The following is a 13515-nucleotide window of genomic DNA, read 5'->3' on the forward strand; positions in this document are numbered from 1 at the left end:
GCTGTATAGAAGTGCCATTATCAAGTGATGCGAAGTAAGTGAAATTATGGTTTAATTTGATTAGTTTTTCTTTAAAGCAAAAAACAAAAAATCATAGAAATATGAGGCTGGAAGCAAATAAATAGCTTTCCCTTGATGATGTTCAGTTGAAATATTTGCCTGAAAATGAAGCCAAATGAATCAGGTTTTGAAGTTATTCCTTTCTCAATATTGGGTTGCAACTTAGAAACCCAAGTTTCAGAATTTTAGGAACCCAGAACTCATAAAGCTTGCAAGTAAGTCTCATGTTTCAATTTTATGACAATTTTAAATATACCTGAAATTTTTATGATGTATAAGTTTATCTTAAGATAGGTACTCACAAAATAAATAAATTTCCGTTCCTTGAACAAGAACAACTTCTAATTCATGAATGTGATCAGAACATGCCTTGTCTAATCCACACAGGAGAATAGAAAGGAATACAGCCCTCTAGTAGCCTTCTGCCTGGACATCTTAGATGTATCAAGACTGCAACATCAGCTCCAAGAGAGGAGACCAGGGTGGCCAATTATCTCTCTGTAAAACAGTAAGCAGGGGAGTGTGATGCTGTAACTTCACTGCCACTGACCAGGGAAGCTGGCAAAACTGTTTTTCTCATGAATTAGTTAGCATATAAAATGGTTGTAGACAAGGTTCGTGTTCAAACAGCACTGTGCACACTGACAAACAATAATAACTACTCTCCCAAAGTACATAAAAATCTCAGTTTGCTCTTTAATTTTGCATTAATTTTTTTGTAGCTTCAATAGCTGTGAGTCTAAATGGACAAAAAATAAAAATATCTAAAGTACCTGATTTTGGGGCAGAAAGTTAGATGAGAATTTTAATAACATAGCCTGTAAAATTTTCCATTTCATATGAAGGAATAATGAAAAAGGGGAAAATGGTGACTCTACAAGAGTGAATTTTGACTTTATGTACGTGGTGGCTTGTCTTCATATCCATGGTAAAATTATGTTGGTGTAAACATATTTTTAGGATAGTATTCCTTAAGTTTAGACAATTACAGATACTTAATACAAGGGTCAGAAATACCTCCATACATGAGAGCTTGAGTGTGACAGTAGCCTGCAGGTTATTGAATGTTTGCAGACTCACAGTAAGGTCCCTTAAAGAACAAAAACAGAGATCAATGGGTGGGAAAATGATTCAGTGAACATCTGTGTCAGCCACTTTGAAATGTATAGTACAGAGGGAATTATCGATAAGGTCAGAATCTTCATGAGGAGGCACCTCTGTTTGCAACTCTCAACCAAAAGAATGAAATAGTCTGGAATGCAAGTTGACAGATATGGTGTTGAGCGAGGCCCCAAGGAGTTTGAGCTGACAACAGGAAACCTTTGATTTGAATTGTCTGAGGGTAGTAAAAGGTCAAAATTATGCATATGCTGATTGTGGCTGGTAGGTGAACCTTGAACCAACAGACATGCGAGGCACTAGAAAGTTAAACTTAGTGTCTCCCTTGACAGATACCTAATGCTACTTTACTTGAAAGGATTGCATACATCCCGCACATTTATAATAGCGATTTTCAAACAGATGCATAAATACATACAAAAATCACCCCCTTATTTCATATTATTATATACACAAATATACATGAAAGATGTCTGGAAAAAATATCTGCACACAGCAACTGCCATTTTTATAAGCAGACATCTAGTTTTATATGAATGATTCCACTGACTGGATTCATGACCTTGGGCAAATCATTTTACATCTCTGTAATTCTGCTTTTCTTTCCACAATTTACCAGCCATATTAATTAGAACTGGATGGTTCCTGCCTCCCTGCCAATCCCAGGGCAACTACTTTGAAATAAGATCTGGCTACTGGTCTCTTCTCCATACATACCCTACCCCAGCAGTTAGATAGCATAGGCATGTTAAAATGCAGTAGTCTGTTATGTACTTTTCACTATGAATATATACAGACAACAGTAGGAGGAAAAGTCCCCATTCAAATATTTGGGTTTGTACAGATTTCCAGATGGACTAGGAATATGATTATCTAAGAAATTGCCTCTCTTTCCCTATTCCTCATCATAGCCACTTAGAGCACATAGGAAGGTATTGTGAGTTTCTGGGAATGCACAGGACAGTTGTTTTCAAAATGTTTTTATATTGGGGACCCCTAAAAATTTTTGAATGGAGGTGTTGGACCTCTTTGGAAATTTTGAATGGAAGTGCAGACCACTTTGAATGATAAGTGTGGGTACTTATATAGTTTTGATTGATCACAGTCATCTTTTACAGACCCCTTAGATAGTCTGCAGACCACCTGGAGTCTGCAGACCACAGGCTGAAAACCACTGATTTAGGATTAGTGGTAGATATTTCTCGAACAAGGGCCCCTACATTCAGATTTAGATCTGAAGCCTAGCTCTAGTAAACTTCACAGTACATAGTGAAGTGTTTGAATTTGGTTTAACTTTTGTCTGTTTTTAATTGAAGTTTTAAGTTTTTGAGGGGTGGAGGATTGGGAGGCTTGCCTATGAGCTCTTTTTGGAATGATTATGGCTATGGAAACATGTCACCAACAGAGCCCACAGCCAAGTTTGTTAGCTACCATTGCATTCTGATGAGTTTACTGCATAATACTTTCAAATCCCTTGCCTTTCCCCTGCAAAAATATACACTATATTTAAGTGAGTTGATATAAAATAAAATAGGGTATAATTCTGGTTTTATTTACATCAATTTTGAATTCTAACTCTAATGATTTCTATGGAGGTTTAGGCTCCTGTAACTGAGAAGCAAATAAACCCACATTTACCAGAAGATGATTGACTTTTTTAATGCTCAAATATTTTTAAATGTGCATATTTAAAACATGAATAGCCTGTTTTTCACCACTGCAAAATTAACTTGCCCTTCACCCAGCATGTTGTTTCAATAAGATCTGCAAGAACAGATGTAATAACAAGCCCATTTCGGGCAGAATGAAACCAAAAAGGTTTCATGTAATACTGTATTAGTTACTTACCAAAGGACAAAGCTCCTGAAGTTTCTTCTTTATAGATAAATTTATAGATTGTAACGTTAAGCTGGAAGGGAGGCCCCCTGCACCAAGCAGGAAAGATAACTGGGGGTCAGGGGTGACCCCAGCAAGACTGTCTTAGTCTCCTCTTGCAGATTTCCAGGGTAGGTGATTGCACCACCTCTGGAGGGAGCTTTAGATCTGTAGGGAGTTGCTCATTGCGATTAGAAAGGTCCCTGTCACATTTTTAGAGCACATATTGCATGTTATAAGGTGCGTGCACCCATGCACACGCCTGCCTATAGATCTTCGTGGAAGCTGCAGACTTTCACTAGCTGTTCCCAGCTAACTTTCAGAGCAGGAGCTCCTCAGGACAATGCGGTGTTATATTTAGAAGTGCAGACTGGTCACCTGATGGTGCCCTGATTTAAGAATGATCAGGTCGAAGCTCCCCATCCATTTCGTGAACCACTCAGAGTAGCCACGGGCGAGATCAAGTGTCACTATCCCAAGCCTGACTCTCGTAATTAAACCTTTCTTAATGAGGTTGCTCCCCGCCCCCCACACCCTTTGCCATGTCTAACTTCCAGCCTGAACAGGCGATTAGCCGGGGGAACACACGCCTCCTGTGTGGACATTGCAGGCTCGATGGACTGAACTATTTCCACGGGATTTCTTCTCTTTCTCCCCCATCCCCTCCTCCCCCCGGTGCTAATAAACCGGGAGAGCCGGTGGCCGGTCCTGATTTAGCTTTCCTGCCTAAATTGGCTCTGGGTTGCTCTCCTTACTCCAGCTCTCCTTGTGCAGTGCTGCGTGGCGCTGGCAGGCTGAGAGAGAGGGAGCTCCAGCCACACACAGCCACCCGGAGCACGGAGAGGAGAGCCACAGCCAGGAGACCACATTTGCTACACGGGCGTGTGTGTGTGTGTGTGTGTGTGCGTGCGGTGGGGGTGGAAACAAAAGCCCGGGTCGGGGCACAGCCCTGTCTCCTCCTCGCCACCGGCACCTCACACAGGTCGGAATCCGCTTTCTTTTCCGTTGCTCTTTCGTGCTTGCCTGGGAGCTGGGCGAGGGGGAGGGGAGGCGAGGGGGAAGGTTTAACTTTTACTTGACATTACCGGGTTATTGGCAGCGTTGCAGCCCGGCGATCCCTCCCACAGCCACCTCCAGTTAACTTTGTCCCAAAGGCTGTGCTCAAAACGCGTGCCCGGGCCTGGGACGGACTAGATAGCAGCGAGTGAATAATCACCACAATTAGCCGGAGGGGAGGGAGCAGGGTGGGGGTTGACCCGACAGTCGCTAGCGAGCTGCTTAGTTAGCTTTCGCTGTTTAGGGGCGATTGAAGGCCAGAGCACCAAGGACACACACGCTGGATGCAAAAGTCTGGAGGCTCTAGGGGCGAATTGCAGGCGCCGGATCGGTGCGGAGAGAGCCATGCGTGCCACAGCCTCCTGATCCAACCTTAACAAGGGGGGGGGGGCACCCAAAAGCGAGCCGGCAAGACGCCGGGCGGCGGAAAGTATTCCTGTCTGCTTTTGTCTCGAAAGGCAGCGCGCTGGAAGATGGAGATGGATGTGAAGGGAGTTTCTCCGTGCCCGGAGCCCATCCCCCACGCGCAGGGGGCCGGAGGCTGTCAGCAGCAGCAGCAGCGGCAGCAGGATGAGCAGCCGGGGGAAAGTGCAAGTGCCAGCAGTGCCAGCGATCACCCGGGGAAGAGGCCGACCAGCGAGAGGGAAGACAAAAAGGTAGGTCTGCCGCCTCCAAAGCCGGGCATCGCCCAGCCCAGCCGCCTCCGTTGTGTTGAATCAACTCCTCAGCCTTGCGCTCAGCTGGAGAATGAGGAGAGGGGTGGGGCGCCCTTGTGCGGGGAAGGAAGGGGAGAATGACTTTGGGAAGTGCGAGCCGCCGGGCTCGCCGCCGCCGCCGCCGCCGCCTCTGCACGGGGGCTGTCCTCGGGCGGAGGCAGAGGGGAGAGGCGCCAGGGGCTGAGGTGGCGGAAGGGCAGGGGAGCTGCCCTGCCCGTCCATCTCCACCTGCCGTGCATTGTTCTGTGGACAGTGCCTTGAAAGTGCCTTTGGCTGAAGGGGAATGCAAAATGATGAAACCCTTGCACTAAAAGTTTCCCCCGACTTGCCGCATTTGGTATCTGTCGAGAGCCCCTTCTCCCCTAGCATGGGTTTTTTTTCTACCTGAGGGCAAGGGGCGAGTTACCTGTGAGGAAAGCAGCCCTGCTGTGTCATTGTAGACGAGGGGACAGCTGCTTACTACTGTAGCGAGCGAAAGCCTTCGGGTAACTGAGTTCAACCAGAAATGGGTCAGATTGCATTCTTCTGGCGCTTATATATCTTCTGCTAAATGCATCCGAAAGGACAGTGAATGGAACAGAAAATACTGTCGTAATAATAATATAACGTTAGCAGCGTGCAGTGCTCAGTGCTTTTGTCTGTAGGCATCATCTTCATTTCCATTAATTTTTCTCAGCGTGAGTTGACGAAAGGGAAGCCTACGAATATGTGTGTGTAAGTCTGTAACAGACACACACTGCTGACAAATGCCTAAGTTTTAGTATTAGGATGAATTTTGCCAAGAGTAATCCACACGTGTTCAATGGCTGCAAACAGGACTACAATGTTATTGAAGTCTGGGTAATTTGTATGTGACTAGATATCGCACACACCATTTTTAATTGCATTTTAAATGAAAAGAGAATGTTGCATTGTGCTGGAAGTGAGTCATGTTTCATAAAGTATTTTACTGTGGCATAGTTAGCTTTGTTTTAGAAATGTGAGAGAGAACAGTTGGACAATGAAGAAATGTAAATCCGAAATGCAATAAATTAATTCACAAGCTAAGTCAGGCCACATATTCCTCTAATCAAAGATGGATCATCGTGATACATATTTTTAAAAAATGTTCTGCCATTTATTGGAGACTATTAGCTCACAATATTTACATGTTTTGTACCTCATACTTTTTGATTTTTTTTGACCATCTTGTAAACGTAATGCTATTGTTGTAATTTAAATAGTTTCAAACACCAGTCATATGAACATGGCTTTAAAAAGTGGATATAATATATCTGTTCCTAAAATGCTAAATGGTGGCTTTAGATATTCTAATATTTGTAGACAGCATTTCTGTCTCCCTCGAGTTTATGAATATTTAATTATGTCATGACTGCACATTACTGTAACAGTTGGAAATGGCTGGGTATGTTCAGTTTTAGGAACCATTTCTTTGCATTATGTTGCTTAACAGAATTTTAAATGTATTCTTGCAGTGTTACTTTTCAAAAGGATTAAATACAGAGTTGATGCTGTCATTTACATACATGTTGACTGCCAGTGCCTTGAGCATTTCAAAATCCTGCCATCAGCAGAAATCTGTGCTCAATAGTTACTTTTTGATGCGCCTTGCAGTCTGCCTAATGTTCTACCAATGGTGGGTGACAGGAAGGCAAATAGAACATATAACTGCAGGTAAAATAGCCAGATCTTTTCTAGCACTTATATTATAACTAATTAACATGTAGGATTTCACTAAGGCTGTGTCTTTTTTACATTTGTTAGCAATTTTTGGCATAGAAACAAAATATAATTAAAATTGTACTTGTAGCTTTTAAATGCATTATGGTATAACCTTACCTTACCTTGCATCAGTTCTTCTGATCCCATTGTTGCTAAAGGTATTTCAGTGCCTTCAGGTTCTGTGTGTGGAGAGTCTTGTGCTATTTCTAATCTCACTAACTATACTTCCTGCTACACGTTACATATATTACGCAATTAACTGGTTAATTGTGCAATAAATTTAGCCATATGTACAAAGTAATTGTCACATGCTAAAAAATTCTGTCCAGTTATGAAAAGAGCCAAAGTTACTGCTTGAAATTGTGTAACTACTCTGTAGCTGGTTTTTATCCAGTGTTAATCTGAACATGTAGCAGGGCCCTATGTATCTTTTCTGTATGCTTTCCCAGGACAATCTGAATTATTCCTCAGTGCCAAAATCTTTGGGATGTCAATGTCTAATAAACCAATTGTTCCAAAAATGCAGGGGGAAATCATTAAATAAAAGAATACAATACAATATATTGACATTTACATATAAAATAATATTTTTCTGAAGTAAAAAACCCCCCAAGACTCAAGTATCGATGGAAAAATCATCTAAAGTCCTTTTAATTGGATAGAAATAAAATAATTGCTTATTTAACCAGTAATCTGATGTCAAAGATAACACAAATACATCCTGCCCCTGTTGCGGATATGGTAAAGATTATAACAATAAGATTTTAAGGCACATGCATAGTTTACTTAAAATTATCTAAATGTCTGGATTCCAGGATATCTCAACATTTCACATTTAGGATATTACTCAAATAATAAAAAATGTTATGTTTAAGGTTTAAGCCCACTCCTGTTGAAGGCAGTGGGACTTTTGCTTCCAGCCTAGTGACAGCTACATCAAAACCTAGGCAGCAACAAAGCTACCTTTTCAGTATCTTTCAAATCGCTTTCCTACTAAGAGAAACATATCTGAATTCCTTAAGGACTCCCATTACAAAGGTATCACAAAGTATTTTTCATTGTATCTATGCATTTTCTAGCCCATCAGATGTCCTTTATACACTTAGGTTAAGCCTATGTTCATGAACACATGCTTTTAAAGATAATGAGTCGTGCCACTGGTTTTACTGAGACGATTCACATACTTAAAGTTAAGCACATACTTACATGTTTTACTTGGGTCAAAGCCTGAGTCACATAGGGGCCTTTAAAACACAACTATATTAGAAATTATGTTTTATTATTTGAACACAATGCATGACCAATACCTCTGATCTTTGTGGAAAATGATGAAGTATTGATTTTATTATTTATGAAATACAATTTACTTGGTGAGCAAAGACATAGTTGTCATTTATATGATGACAAAATTAGGGACAAATATTGCTATAGTATGAGATTAATAAGGTGTTATTTTATATCAACACCATTTCATCACTTAGAGCAAAATATTAGCATTGGAAAACAATTTCCAATACTCCTATAGGCCTTTCTGTTTCAAATAAAATAATGTGGGAATATCGCCATAATCAGGAACCTTTCACAACACTCTAGATTGGCAAACTGGGTAATTTTGGAGTGAACAGTACATAATGTCATTGTCTGCACATTTTAACCAGCAAATGCAGATGAGGTTTAGAATTGATTATGTGCTATTTTTAGACTGGTGTCTTGATCGTGGCCTTTTCCTTGGCACTGTGTTACCTGGTGTGGATGCATAATTTTTTACAGAGGTTTCTTTTCACTTTGTAATGGAGGAATAGCATCTTTCAAAGCATTTATTTAGCCTTTGAGGAATCTTTTAGGTAATAACAAATTATGACCCTACACCTATCTCTTTTAGCGCAGACACTATGACCAATATTTTTTACTTTCAGTGTCTTAAGTTATGCACCTGGATTTAGGCATCTACATAAAAACATTCTGATTTCTGCAGATGTGTAACTTCCATCCACACCTATTGGTGTTCAGTGCCTTTTAAAATCAGTCCACCTGGTACCTACATGTGAATTTTAGTAATCTAACTTTACATAGAAACTGAAAAAAATTCTTCTCTTTAATTTTTTTAGACATTGAGGGAAACAACTCTATAAACCATGTTTTCCAAATGTGCACTAAAGAATTCAGTGCATCTACAAGCACACCCTCAATTTTCACTTTGTACCCAGGCCATTGTGAAATAGCTGCAAAGTGAAACATTTTCTCTGTATTTGCTTGAAAATGAGTACACCACAGTTGCAGCGAAAATAAATCTACCTAGGCTAGCTATATTACATTGCAACTCAGAAGTACATTGGTAGCAATGTTTGATATGCCCATTTTGAAGTATTTTGTTATTGGATGCCATTTCCCAGCATGCTTTTCTAGTTCAAAGGTATGCGAGAATGTTGCTAATCTGCAGTCTCTGAGGGGAAACAACCTGAATGTTTTGAGCATGCTGGTGAATTCATTCAGAATTATTCTATTCTTTTCTATTCTCTGTGTGTGTGTGTGTGTGTGTGTAGGTTCTTTGTTATACTCTGTTTATCATCATAGTATCAGAGTAGCTTGCATTAGTGCTTTAAGCAATGTTACTAACATTTGTCATGCATTGTTTGTTGTTCCGCGCTCTTTTTATGGGCAAAGGCACATGCAGGGTGATACAACGTTGCCTTGATATTTTATTTTTGGTATGGAGTTTTTAAATGATTTTTTAATTTTTGAACCTACATGTTGCTATGTGCTTATCTTAGACAAGGTCAAAGAAATACACCTTTCACTTGAAACAAAATGTGGAGAGGTTTGTAGTGGCCCTTAGTTCCTGGGGGAGTTCATGCCATAGTCTCCGACTGGCCCTTGAGAGCGTTTTGTCTCCCACAGAGCTGAGTTTGACGTTATTGTGTCCATTGTAGACTGTTCCATTGTGCCAGAGGTGGGCAGTTGTCAAATTTAATCTTTATCCTGGTTGTTCAGATACCTAAGCCTACATCTTTGTGTGTCCTAAAGATAAGGACCAAGACCTTGAGTTTGAATCAAAATTCTGTAGAAATGTTTATGGAAAATTAGTGTAGAGAACAGGTTGGGCGCAGTTTGGGTAGCCTTTGTGACTGACTAGGTGCACTGCAGCAGTCTGTACTACTTAGAGTTTCCTAAGTGCTAAAGGCTTCATACCCAGATTGCTGAAGTCCAGTTGAGAAGTGATGAAGACAGGAATAACTGAGGCCAGGTATTCATCTGTTATTATGAAGTTTCCTAGACAAATAGAAATTATAGAAAAGTATTACTTGAGTATATTGCTCTTTCAGAGCTTAGCATTAGCTAGGAATTCATGAGCCGTGGACTGAATTGAACAACTGTGGGTGTACAGTTTCAACTAAGTTGGTCTAATAAAAGATATCACATCTACCCAAAAAACCTTGCCTACCTAGTTTCAACTAAAGAAGACTCCACCATCGTTATGTACTGTTCCAATGTCCACAGCATCATCTTTGGCTTGCTTGGATTCTGTTTTATTTTAACTGTTCTTCATTTTGAGCTGGTTTACTCCAAGCCCAGAGACATCTTCATAGCAGCAGCATAGTTGTGTGCTGAACAGTAGGTTGTTCATTTGTCTTATGGATATTGCTGGCATTTCAGTCTGTATTGTGGATGCTGAAAATTATCAGGGAAAGAATTCATCTTTGGAGGACTCCTCAAGTCAGAGTCTAATGGCAGAGATGTGTTTTCCAATTATGACTTAAGTACATCCCTCCAGGAAGGAATTAAGCCACTTCCATACATTCATCTGGATACCTGCCATTTCTCTCAGAAATCTGAAGAGAAATTATTTTAGAAATCCTGAAAATACTTTAAATAGTTTCATTTTCTCCATAATGTCTCCATTTTTATATACTAGCACACACTTTTGCACATGGTATCATAGGGCTCCATTGTTTGCTCTGACTCCTGAAAGGAGCTAATTGGAAAAAAAGCTAGTTTGTTGAGCCAAAAATGTTTGTTTAAAGCATCTCAGTTTCCATGGATGTCTGCTCTATCTAGGATAAAGTTTGGGTGGAACCTTATTGTTTTTTCTGTCAGACTAGAATTGTGTGCTTCTAGGATCTAGGACTTGGGACAGTCTACCTGGCAGATCTGTCCTGAAGCTTGGATCCTTGGAAGTGTGGAGTCCCTGACTCTGGCAGCCTGCTTGCCATTTGACTTCAGAACCAGGGACCTGGGAGCTGAAGGTCCTCTGCCCTAGAGTAGTCTGCATGGCAGGTCTGTCCTGCAACCAGGGTCCTTGCAAGGTGTAGCTCCACAGGCTCAGGGCAGTTCATCTGGTAAGACTCCAGGATTTGAGGCTCTGAAGAAGACCTACCAGGTAGCTCTCCAGGGCTGAATAGTATGACATTCCAGGAAGCATGGGTTCTAAGTGGGAGCTGGCACCCAGGTCTGCATTGCAGAGTTTGGGAGCCCTGTGTAGCCCAGGTAACTCGGGTATATACTCCCCTTCTCCAATTGAAGGGAATTGTTAGCTGGCAGGTGTGTTGTGGGAGAACTACAGACAGCTCAGTTTCCCTCTGTCCCTATAGAACCAGGCCAGGACAGTCAAGGGACTTTTAAGTTAATGTAAATAAATTTGTATATAGTTATCACAAGGAAAAGAGATGTGGATATAAACATATGTACAATATATCTATCTAAACAAATAATATAAACAATACCCTCTGGGTAAATGCTATAAAACCAGTGCTCTAGACACAGGTAAGTATCTGATGTGAAACAGATAAACCCCAAAATAAACATAGATAGCCAACAGATAAACTATAGATAAGTATGGGTGAACGATAAATAAGCCACAAATAAACAACAGGTGAAATAATAACAGGGAGTCCCAGCAGAGCTCTAGGACTCTACTCATCTACTAATTTACAAACATGAGAGATTCACAAAATATAAGGCATGACATCACACCACCTATGACACAAGAACCCCAAAGATAAACTTAATTCCAAGGGTAAACCCCAATGCCTTTGAGCATTTCCCAAGTCCTACAAGGAAGCTGGTAACTTTAGGGGGGCCCTCCCAGTGAGACCTCCACTTTCAGGAGCCCTTAACTAACCAGGATTCCCCTGTGGGAATTCTCTTTTCCCTGCAGCTCACAGCTCCCAGGCCTGGAAGGTGGCTCTTGTCCTCCATGCCAAGCTGCTTTCTTGCCTGTGGTGGGCTTCAGGGGTGTTACTGTCCCCTGGAACAGGGCTCTGCCTTTCAGGGCTTCTGGGGCCTCTGGCTTATCCCTGTCTGCTGGCTCAGTAGCCTGAGCACTGTCTGAGTCTGTGGTCTCAACCTTTTGCTATGGGTTGGAGGCCTGGGCTGCCTCGTGTAGCACCAGGCTCGATCCCCTCCCAGACCCTCTGTACAGCACCTCCTACATCTAGCTCCCAGCCTCGTTCTGGGGGTTGAGGACCTGAGCCGCCCAAGCACTCCAAAGATCCTGCTCTGTGCACTGGCCTGTGCACCGTGTCTCTGGCCACACACCCGAGGTTGCAGACCCCAGCTGCCTCATGCAGCTTCCAGGGTCTGGACACCATGCTGCACACCAAGAGCCTAGGTGCTGGAGCCATCTGCCATTCTCTGCTGATGGAAGTCTTCAGGGGTGCTTCTGGGTTACTGCTTCGCCCTGCTTCACAGCTCTCCTCAGCTTTTCTAAGCCCCACTCATCTCTTCTCTGTCCGGGATGTGTTCCCCTCATGCTGGGCATGCAGCTCCTTTTATACTCCCCAGGGCTCTGCCCCTGAAGTCTTCTGGACCTGAGTGTTGCAGTCTTCAATCAGGTCCAGGGGGTGGGGGTGAGGGGGGTGAGAAGCTCCTTTCCCTCTCCCCTTAGGAAAGGAGTGTGACTTAACTCTTCTTGCTGCCTCCTGATTGGTGGATGGGCTCCACCAATCAAAACAGCAAGATTTCAAGCCTGGGACTCAACCCAAGCTCCTAAAAGCAAGCCTGCTACACCTGAGAATCCTGACTGGAGCAAGGGCTCTCAGAGCTTCCAGGGTCCCTGAGGCAGACCTGGGATTCAAAGCTTGTAAGTCCTGCATGGTGCTGGTGTCCTTGAACAACAGATCTGGGAGATTCCTGAAGCTGCTTTGTAAAATTGATATATTGATCAATTTTACCTCTGCTGTTAGCTCTGGGAAATTAAAAAAAAATTGGATTCAGACTGAAAAAAAGATTAGGAATAAATGAAATTTCCCATGAACTGGAAGCCCTGCTTTTTGGCCAGCTCTCCTCCTTCCGTCATTCCCATGTGTTTAATATACTCTACAACTCGCATAGATTTATCATGTACGTCTTGACTTGTAGTGGAATCTAAAATTGGCTTTAATTGTGAGAATATACAAAATCTTTTACCAGTGATTTTTACTCCTAGTACCTCTTCAAAGTGCTGAGTAGTAGTTTTTCATTGTTACTAGTTTTATCGGTTGTTTTGAGTTGCCATTTCTACTTGATGGTATGGTGAAATTTGATGCTGGCATGTCCAAGAACAGTGAAAGAATACATATTTTGAATTTGTTCACTTATAAATGGTATGTATAGAGCTCAGCAAGAGAAGCATAAGGTCCTATATGATTTCTACATTGTAATTTAACCATAAGATAGCAGTTTGGGGGAAGGGAAGGGACTCAACATCTAAGATCTTTCCAGTTGAGATAGTAAAGCAGCACACAGGATAGACTTGGTGGAACTCCCATGGAGGCTTTGTAAATTCCCGTACAGAACTGAGCACTACAGCACTGAGCACTACTATTTAAAATGATTCTCCCCCTAAATAAAAAGCAAGAGAAATGTTTTGGTGAGGAGTGAACAGCTTTTTAAATTTTTCAGCCAAATGATCAATGAGTGGATGAAGCTTGAAAGCCCAATCACAGTCTGAATGGTTCGTGGGGCAAGCATAGAAATATTTTAGGGAAAG

The 13515-nt window shown here is 41.9% G+C and overlaps 1 protein-coding gene across 1 annotated transcript in view; it reads left to right on the forward strand.

The window, feature by feature from the left end:
* Positions 1-4042: 4042 nt before the first annotated feature.
* Positions 4043-13515, forward strand: part of LOC109308832 — a 317134-nt gene continuing 307661 nt past the window's right edge. The window contains exon 1 of the mRNA XM_019533298.1: positions 4043-4766. Coding sequence (XP_019388843.1) covers positions 4584-4766 — 183 coding nt within the window. The 5' untranslated portion in view covers positions 4043-4583. The remainder of the gene's footprint in view (positions 4767-13515) is intronic.

This window comes from Crocodylus porosus, unplaced genomic scaffold, assembly GCF_001723895.1.
Source record: "Crocodylus porosus isolate Cpor-Errol unplaced genomic scaffold, CroPor_comp1, whole genome shotgun sequence".
In the NCBI taxonomy this organism is placed as follows: Eukaryota; Metazoa; Chordata; order Crocodylia; family Crocodylidae; genus Crocodylus; species Crocodylus porosus.